This window comes from Lagenorhynchus albirostris, chromosome 13 (genome assembly GCF_949774975.1).
Source record: "Lagenorhynchus albirostris chromosome 13, mLagAlb1.1, whole genome shotgun sequence".
NCBI lineage: Eukaryota > Metazoa > Chordata > Mammalia > Artiodactyla > Delphinidae > Lagenorhynchus > Lagenorhynchus albirostris.
In genome coordinates this window covers 13,335,350-13,345,336 of record NC_083107.1, presented here as the reverse complement: position 1 = coordinate 13,345,336, position 9,987 = coordinate 13,335,350, and the positions used below count along the sequence as shown (strand labels likewise).

The window sequence follows — 9,987 nt, the reverse complement described above, 5'->3', positions numbered from 1 at the left end:
AGTACTGTTCAAATGAACTTTCTACAGCAATGAAAATGTTCATACTGTGCTGATTAAGACAGTAGCTACTAGCCATGTGTGGTTACTGAGTAGTTGAAATGTGGTTAGTACAATTGAGAAAATGAATTTAAAAATTTTTTAATTAAAATTTTAAATAGCTACATATGGCTGCTGACTACCATATTGGGGAGTGGTAGACCAAGATCTGGAAAAAGGTATCAATAGTGAAAAGTATCAATAGTGAAAGGTATCAATAGTAATAGGAATTGTCCTGTTACTTGAAGAAAGGGGAGGATCTGAGTAGCTGAGAATAAAGAAAAGCATTCTAGAAGAAGAAAAAGCATGAAGAAGCTGTACTCAACTCACCTTGAAAGTATGAAAGTGCCCAGTGTTTGTGATGTGTCACTATGCTGGGCAGACCATGCAGCTGAGAATTAGGATTTGAATCTGCAAGTAATGGGGAGTCGTGATTACTTCTGTTCAGTGGATAATAATAGCTCTTACCATATGGCAGGCATTATTATATTGAGTGCCTTACATGGATTGTCTGATTTAATTCTTCTGTTTTTTGGTCTGATTTAATTCTTATAACAACCTTTCGAGGGGAATGAAGATTCACCTGGTGGGACTGTAGAGGTAAGAGATAAAGGCAGGTAAGAGAAGCAATTATAACCTTGGAAACATGTCAAAAGTACTAAGGAAGGTGAAGGATGTAGAAACTAAAAAGCCTCATTTAAGACATTAGGAAGTTAGACTCAACAGAACATGTGGAGGGTGAATGGAAAAGAGAGTGAGACAATCTTTATCCTTAGGGATACTGATGAGGACAAAATCCTGGGAAGCACCAATAATTCTGGGGTGACTGAAAGCAGCTGACTTAGTAGATGGATCTTCAGAAGGATGTAGTTGGCAATGGAAACAGGTTAGTGGAGTCAAGGAATCTGATGGGGAAAAGGTTTTCAAGAATCCTAGAGGTAAGTTAATGATGAGGATGGTGAAGTGGCAGAGGAACATGGGAGAGTTAAGGTAATGCTGACAAAAACTGAGGAGTCAAGAGGAGGAAAGTCTTTTGTAGAAGGGAAATACGGATTTTGTTCCTGACATGTTGACTGGAGGTAACGAGTCTTCTGGATGGTGATGCCTTGCTAGTTGGGGGGAATGTGAAGCTGGTTTATGAGACACATCAAGTCTGGAGAGGGGCAAGTTTAATGTGTTCTCACAGTATAGTAGGTAAAGGGAAAAGAGAAGGTTGAGGATAGAACCTGGGACGAATGCTCATCCACATAGGTGACTAAATGAGAAAGAAGAGCCAGGAAGGGAGAAGGGGTGACTGAACCATACCATGGCAATGCCCTGAAGGTGAAGGAAGAATTTTAAAAGCGATGGTGAGTCATAATTTTCATGTGTTGCATGATAAATAGTGATCGTGCGAACCCACCCGGAAACCCATTCCAGAGGTCAAGGAAAAAAGAGTGAGAAAAGGGTGACTGAGTTTATCAAGGAAATCCTTGGAGAAACAGGAGGAACAAGTGCAGAGGATTTGTTTGGGCAGTTTGGCCATGGAAGGACTGAGAGGAAAAGGGAAACAGCTTGAGGAGGGTTACATGAAGGTTTCCCCCATGTCCCCAGGTCCGCTGGCAGCTTAGGAAGGGAGAAGGGACTCTTCTTCCTTTAGGTATTTGACAACAGTTAACAAAATGGATGCTACAGGTAGACATACTTTGAGAAGAGTGGCAGAGGGTGCTGGAGTTGGATGTTTTTCACCTTCTCAGTGAAGCTGGAATCAGGGCCACCTGCCAAGAAAGGAGAAAGGAAATCAGGTTAGGTGGGGAAGAGAAAGAAGATATGTAACAGCAACCGTTGGGGCTGCCCTTGAGAATTACCAAGAAATAAATTACAGGATTGGGTGCTAGACCAACATGATTCCATGACTTTAAACTGCCATCTCAGATTTACTCCTGGGAACTGACAACAATAGTAACAACCACCATCACTATTTATCACGTGGTTATCGTGTGCATCTGGCTGTTTACACAAATTATCTCACTTACTTTTCCTAACAATGACGTGAAGTGCTATTAATTCTGATTATTTCCAAATTATAAAAAAAGGAAATTGAGGCTCAAAGAGATTTTACATTAAAAAAAAAAAAAGATTTCATACTATGTTGCCAGACACTGTTCCAGGCACAGAAAAGACGGGCAAGGGGGCTGCCTTCGTGGAACTTTATTGAAGAGGTGCAGACAGAAAAGTAAACGAATGATTTAATCCGATCATTTCAGATTTTAATAAATAGAGCGAAAAGAATAAAACTGGTAGTATAATAAGTATTATAATAAATGATATAGTTTATTACATCCAATGGAGGAGGGAGTGCGGGAGGGTAGAAGATACATTAGTGTGGTCAGGGGAGGACCCTCTGTGGGACAAGTGAGCTAATGACAAGGTGGATGACCAGGTGGAAGAGCTTTCCAAGGCCAAAGAAAAGCTAAGGACAGAGGCCCTGAAGCAAGAACCAGGTTGGCTCCTCGTGCAGGTGCAACTCAGTGGGCAAGCAGGTATAGGCCAAGGTTGGAGGCGCCACGGTAAGTCAAGGAAAGGATTTACGCAAAGGGGGTTACTCCATCCGATTCAAAGGAGTAAGGCGCCGAAGAGGCAGGGGCCAGGCCGTCAGGATCTCCGACGCGAATTTGCATTCCGCGAAGCTGCCCGCATTAGACGCGGGGTGAGGCAACCGGTCAGGAGAAGCTCCAGGCCTAGGGGCCAAAGGGCCGAGGCCTGCGGGGGTGGAGGTGTGAGGCGTGTGACCTTCCGGTGTCGCAAGAGTCGAGACAGCACCGCGGACCGCGCCCGGCCAGCAGGCAGCCCCCCTCTCCCGCCCCAGAATCACCCCCGCCTTTCATTCTCTTTAGCGACCCTCGCCTGCAGCACCACCCACCACTCCTGGCCAGGCTTGATTTTTCCTCCGGGGCGGAAAGTCGGTCTTCCAAAACTTCGGAACGACAGTACCCCCGGGAGTGATGGGGGATGAAATAACTCAGGGCTAGAGCGAAGTTCTACGGGAAATAGACCTTTTTATTTCTGCCTTGTTTTCCCTCTTGGCTTTCTAGAAACGACTTGCTTCCCGGGATGCTCTCCAAGTCACCCCCTCCAACAGCGAGTCTATTGGTTTGGCCCCTAGTCTCGGATTGGCTGAAGGGTTACGCCTCGGCCAGGGATTGGAGGATGTTTGTTCCTTACGTATTCCCGGCGCCCATTGGTTCGTTTTCCCCGTTTCTGGGCGGAGTGGTTCGGGACGGTTTCCACCCTCTTGTTTACGGAGCGCGTAGTTGTAGCGCTCTCAAATCTCTGGGGCTGTCTCCAAAGTTCCCTATTTAGCTCTTCGGACCAATTGGGTCCTTGCTCCACCCTCTCCCGCTCCCTTGCACGCCTCCCGCGTGGTACGGCCCACAGCTTTAGAGCGGCGGCGCAAGCGGACGCTCGTCGCGTTCCTCCGCCCGCCCTCGCCGGGTTGTCCCCCCCTCGAGGGTGCGCTTGGTACGGCCCGCGCCTCCTCCTTCTCTAGCTGGGGTGGTTGCCTCCCCCTCGGGTCGGCGGCGCTTGGTGCCGCCCGGGAGAACCAGGTCATCGGTCGGTTCCCGTGAAAACAAAAACAATCGGCGGCGCCTAGGCTGGCAGCCGAACGCGGGGATCGGGGGCGCGGGGCCGGGTGGGACCAGCGAGCGGGAGCAGCGGCGACGCGCCGGGGTCGGGGCGCCATGGGGCAGGCGGACATGGGCTTCGCCGGGATCCCCCGGCGCCGGGGCTAGCGCGTCCGCCGCCTCGGCCGCCCGCGCCGCCCGCCTGGGGGACGAGGAGCAGGACGCGGCCTCGGCCGGGCCCGGGCCGAACGGCTGCGGACACCCGGGCACCGGGGAGCCGAACGCCGCCGCCGCCGCCTCCGGGATGGATCAGTGCGTGACGGTGGAGCGCGAGCTGGAGAAGGTGCTGCACAAGTTCTCAGGCTACGGGCAGCTGTGCGAGCGCGGCCTGGAGGAGCTCATCGACTACACGGGCGGCCTCAAGCACGAGATCCTGCAGAGCCACGGTAGGGCGGCCCGGGTGGGCGCGCGGGGCCGGGCCCACCCGCCCGCGTCCCTCAGGCCCCGGCGGGCTAGGAGGGTGCCCGGTCCCGCCTTCCCCGGGGCGCGGAGACCCACCAGGCCCCTGTGACTTTTTCTCCTTCTCTCGCCCGATTTGTCTCGAACCTGCCCCGTCCTCGTTGTTAATTACGAGTCAGCGCGAACCCACCCGGAAACCCATTCCGGAGCCACGGGCTCCAGCCCGGGTTAAACGGGGATGGGGGCCGGTCCTTCGCACCTGCAAACTGCTACACTCCCGGGGTGGGCGCTCCTCGTCAGTTGCCTTGGGCCCAAGGATCTGGGCCATGAGAGGGTCAGTGCAACGAGCCCCCTCCTCCCCTGCTCCGAACACTTAGCCCGGGGACTTTCCTCGCCTTTCTTCTCTTTTTTTTTCTTCTTTTTCTTAAATTAGAAACTCAAGTGTTATTCTTAGCTGTGGATTAACGGAACAGCCGCTCCTGCAAGTCCATAATTTGACTCTGTGTAGAAGTAGCTTTGCTTCAACTCCACAGCGGCACCGACACGATTCCTAGGAAACTGGCTAAATCAAACTGTTCAGCTCTTCTAGCCTGCGAAGAGACAGAGGCAATTCTCCGGAAACACATTGTAACATAAGTTGTTAGTTAGTTGCGTTACCTGGTCAAGTTTTTACTTGATTTCCTTTCAGAAAACAGATGTTCTCTAGAAGGGGTTTCCCCTATATTATTATTGCCCTGGGCCCTGGGGGCAGATACGTTGCCAGAGTTAACTTGTGGAAGCTGGTTGGGGAGGGTTTTGGGTTTTGGTTTTGTTAAAGGTCTGGTATCCTTAGATTAAAATATCCATAGTGTTTTATCCATCTGGGATGGGCCCCAAATCCCATCCCAGATGGGAGCAAGAAATAAAGGACTTTATTTAATGGATTTATTGAAGAGGTTGGGAGGTCTCAACTCAGAGGCTGAACAGAAGTTTCTGACAAGGAAGGTTTGGTAGCTGGGGTGATGTCGATACTGTGGTAGGTGCGATTGAGGACAGTGGCAATAGCCGAGCTTCTCTCCACCTCTTCTTCCTTCTTGTACACCTTCCTTGCCCAGACTGCTTTCAGTTGAGAGTTAGTGCTCATCCATGATGAGGGAGTCTTAACAGCAACATCTCATCGTGGACACCGGCAGTCACGTTTGAACTCCGGGGAAGAAGCAAACCAGAGACCATAGTGGGGGTACGACTTGGAATATGAATATGGAAAAATGAGCAGACCTAGACGGCTGCCCGTGATGGGGAAGGAGAGGTGGAGTGGGGTGGGACTCCTGGCAAGGCTCTGGTGAACTTGGTTTTGGACAAAGTTGGCCTTGAAAGGCCAAAGAAGATAGCCAAGGGCATAATGTCTACTGGTGGCTGAAGATGTATAGATGGAGTTTAGGAGGAAAGTAATGTTTAAGATGGTTTCCTGGTGTCATTCCTACAGAGGAGAGTGAAGGAGATTACTTAGGCTGCAGGGAAGAACGACTCTAGGATCTAACCACAGGCTTGAACTCCTGTTGAAGAGCGGAGGGCCAGGAGGTGCCCCCAGAAACAGAAAGGACAGGCTTAGAAAAAGAGAAGTTGGTCAACTGGTATTTGCTATTGGGAGTCAGTGACCCTCTTTGCTTGCAGTTTCATAAAATTGTTAAAATAAACTAGGTGACTGGGAGTTAAGAAAAATAATGCAGATTGAGGGGTATGGGGCTGCTTAAGTAATGGGGCTGAAGGTGTGCCCCCTCTGCCTTCAACTGGAGAGGAGATCTTTGTTTTGTTAAAGACAGAAAGGGAAGGAGTGGGTGCAGGGTGCAGACTTGGAGCGGTGGAAGGAACATTTCATTTTGGGGACCAGGTCAGAGATTGAGGGCTTGGATAGGCAGAGCTTGAGAGGCAGAAGATGGAAAGTAAAATCCCTTTCTTCCATGAGAAGACAGAGGGCATATTAATTGTAGGGAAATGTGATTGTGAGCCTCATTTTAGGGGATTTGGGGCCCATCCCAGATGGATAAGATAATTTTGAGAACTTGCTGAAGCAGGAATGTGTTTTAGACCTCTTTGCTTGGGATCTTTTCAAGGAACTTACGGTCAACGGGGTATTAGCCACAGAGTCTGCTGTGCTATTCAAACAGTCAAATGTGGTGAATTGTGTGTGTTCCCTCTTCAGCCTCCTATTTTTTAACCTTCTTGTCTACCAAATTGCAGTCTTAAATTAATAATCTCTTTGATTTTTAAAAAATTCTTTAGTAATGGGATTAAGTGACTAAAGGCACCTATAAAACATGAAAGAAAAATAAGTACCACAAGTGCCAGGTCTAGTTTTCAAAATAAAGTCTACTTTCTTATGGTGTTCTTACATATAAAAACAACAGACATCATGCTTTGCTATCTGGGTTATGGTATTTTTCAAAGCAGGTAATTTCTAAAGTTCTCTGCAGGGTATTACATTGAATCTTAGATATACCCTTCTCAAAGTTATATCGACTGAAATCTGAATTTGGAACTCCATTTTCAAGTTTAAAGGGAAGTTTGCAAGGCTCTGAATGTACCTGTCTGGGCAAGTGATCTGGTGGCCTCTGGTGACCTGAGGGAGGGGCTCCAATTGGGACCCTCCATTAGGGCTTTGGATCTCATTCTCTGGGCTCATTTGTGGTGATATTCTTGTAAGAATGTGGTATGAATAAAGTAGAATCTTGGACTTCATAGATCCCCTAGTTTGCATCATACTGTTGGTGAGTGACTGCCTGATTTAGAAGTGTCCATTAGCGAGGGTCAGGGGATCAGGTCAGTTTTGGAGGTTGAATTACACTTTCTTATGTTTAAATTTCTTTTTTCTAAAGTTGTGAGCGGACAGCTATACCAAGTGAGGATAGTTAGGGTGGTTTGTGGTAGAAACTGATCAAACATCAGTGGAGTTTAATTTGTAAGCCCATTGACAACCCAGGTCCACTCTCACCACTCTGATTCCAGATCGAAAACACTGCCCAAAGGGTGCTTGCCTGGCCTGCCCTAAGATCTCTCATTTGCTCTAAATTGCCCCATGTGGCATTTCCTCAACTCTGAGGGAAGAGGAGAGCACTGTTGTCATTTAGTTGTATCAGCTCTTCAATGAGAGTTTCCCTGTGAATGTGAAGTTCGGTCTAATTTAAGAATCAGTATAGTTGATGCCGTTGATGCTGTTCGGCGATTGTTCACAGAGTGCCCTTGATCTCATGTGGATGCTGTGCTGGTTCTTCTCTAACTTCCCTCACGCATGTGCACTCTTATTTTTCAAATGGATTCACAATTTCACCTAAGTAGATTTATCCTCATTTTAGGCGGTGATATTTGTGAAATCATAGATTTGGTGTGTTAGGTATAATCAACTATGTATTAAAAATAAATTTGTAACTATTAAAATATTACTTCACATACAACTAAAGTCACCATTCACATCAGTGGTATTGGAACCACACTTTGGACAGCGCTTGATTAACAGATAAATGGTATAGATACATTTTGGTGATTTGACTTGTGATTATTTATTATCTTTTTTTGACAAGTATATTTATATTTTGTTTCTCATTGTACTTCTGTGGTGAAAGGGAGAACATAAAAGAACTATATATACTTGCCAAATACTCTAAATTCATATTTCGTGATAGAAAATTAGGCTGAAACAATTGGGTAACGGCTTTATGACATGTATGTGGTATACTTGAAAAAATTATAATCTTTGTAAGTGTAAAGGATGTACAGTATTTTAAAAAGTTATTATTTTTAGGCTGTTATTAAAGGGAGTTCTAATATAGTTTCTGAAAGTGATTCTCAAGGAATTTTCTAAATTTAAAATTGTATTTATTTTGAGTAGATAATACATGTAAATGGTATAAATTCAAATGATAAAAAAGGATACCCAGTAAAAAAATCTCCATCTCAGTCTTTCTTATTCTTGGACCACTTCACAGCCAGAGATGCTAGTTTCCAGAAAAAATTTTAAGAGGATTCAGGGAAATGATAATTTATCACTGTTTATTTTTTCTTTGAAGCATTGGACCTGTGGTTCTACTTACTGTGATTTAGGCTTAGTATTATCTCAATTTGCAAGTTTGTAAAGACAATTTCATTTGTGGGTGTGATCAATACATATTATCATCTAAAACTCCTTGTGTGTGTGTGTGCGTGTGTGTGGTCTGATGCTTAGTAATAAAACTGTTTTAGGGCTTCCCTGGTGGCGCCGTGGTTGAGAGTCCGCCTGCCGATGCAGGGGACACGGGTTCGTGCCCCGGTCCGGGAAGATTCCACATGCCGCAGAGCGACTGGGCCCGTGAGCCATGGCCGCTGAGCCTGCGCGTCCGGAGCCTGTGCTCCGCAACGGGAGAGGCCACAACAGTGAGAGGCCCGTGTACCACAAAAAAAAAAAAAAAAAAAAATCTTTTAAAGTATGATCCTCTATCTTTATTTATCTCTTTGGTGAATCAAAGAGAATTTAGTTACTACCTGCAGAATTGCTTCCTTTTTTTTTAAATTTGAGGGTGACAAATGAGAAGTACGCAATTAAACATGAAAGAAAAAACAAAATAGATGATCATGTTTTAAACTAATTTTTGTGGTATTGTGTCAGTAGACAAAAACCAGAGGTCCATGGTCGCATGTTAGGCATAACTTTGCATTCTAGAATTTGGGTTGTATATACTACATACATATTGAAAAGTATGTTTATTTATATATGTAAATTCTCTGCTTTTCAGAGCCTACCAGTGTTGAGTGTACTGTGTTGAATGAATTGTAAAAGGATCAGGGTTTGGTGGACTGGTGCTTTGTCTTTTTATTCACCTTTATTCTTTGGTGTACTTCAAGTAGACTATGTAGCTTGGTCTTCCATTTGTTAATCAGACTTTTTGCTAGACAAGACACTCCTGAGAGAATAATGCCTTTAAAGTTCTGAATTGAATAAAATTTGACATCTACGTTGAACATCTAGTCTGGAAGGTAGCAGATAAGTAGGTCAGAAAAGTTTGCGTGGATTAACAATAGCCATTGTTTAAATACTCAAGGAAGAGAATAGACCAGTCACCAAGCTACTTGGGCCTATTTTATATATGGTGAGAATAATAATAATAGGTTAGTGTTGGTGTTTTCAGTTGGGTTTAGAAGCAGATTTAACTGTCACCCATTCCTTTTCAGGCTCATTTAGGAGATATTCCTTTGTCCTTTGGCACCATACTCATTCAGACTAGTATATTACTCAGGATCCTTTTGGTTGCAAGTGGCCGAATAGTTTTAATTAAGATGGAATTTGTTGACTCATAACTAAAAAGGCTGAGGTTAGGTTAGCGGCTCCAGGGGCACAGAGGGTGTTGTGAGGACTGATTTTGGTCTCTTCCTCTCTCAGCTGTGCTTTCCATGGTTGGCTTCATTCTCAGCAGAGCTTTTTCCACATGGAAGTAAAGATGGCCAGTGGACTCATGTCATCCTTGTACTGCTTGTGATCCCAGATACAGGAACATGCCTGTTTTCTGTATTTGCAACAAAATTACCAGGGAATATCTTTATTGTCTTGGTTCAGGTCATAAGCTTTTCCTGAATCAGTAACTGGGCCTGGTGGGTGGAGTCCATTAGCCACCTTGGGCTGTGCTTAGCAAATGTCAGATGTATGGCCATGTGATGCACTGTTGCTCAGAGGAGAGAGTTCTAGAAAGGAAGACTTGCACACCCAGACAGAAGTGATAGATGTCTGTGATAGTTGAGCAGCTACAAGTTACATTTGATAACAGTGTTCTTTGAGATGGTTTCTTTATTTCTCAGCTTTTGCCTTGGCTTCTAACTGTAATGTTCATATAATTCAAATACTGAGTTGCTGGTATGACTTAATCTGTAGACTAGAGAATAC

The 9,987-nt window shown here is 45.6% G+C and overlaps 1 protein-coding gene across 5 annotated transcripts in view; it reads left to right on the top strand.

Annotated features, from left to right (window-relative positions):
* The first annotated feature begins 3,768 nt into the window (after positions 1 to 3,768).
* RMND5A (required for meiotic nuclear division 5 homolog A) overlaps positions 3,769 to 9,987 on the top strand; it is a 99,476-nt gene continuing 93,257 nt past the window's right edge. For 3 of the 5 annotated variants that reach the window (XR_009544255.1, XR_009544256.1, XM_060170187.1), the window contains exon 1: positions 3,769 to 4,087. Coding sequence is in view for 3 of the 5 variants with exons in the window: in XM_060170187.1 (XP_060026170.1) it covers positions 3,946 to 4,087 (142 nt within the window). In the remaining 2 variants the exon portion in view is untranslated. The remainder of the gene's footprint in view (positions 4,088 to 9,987) is intronic. The other 2 variants (XM_060170185.1, XM_060170186.1) reach the window with 2 other exon arrangements.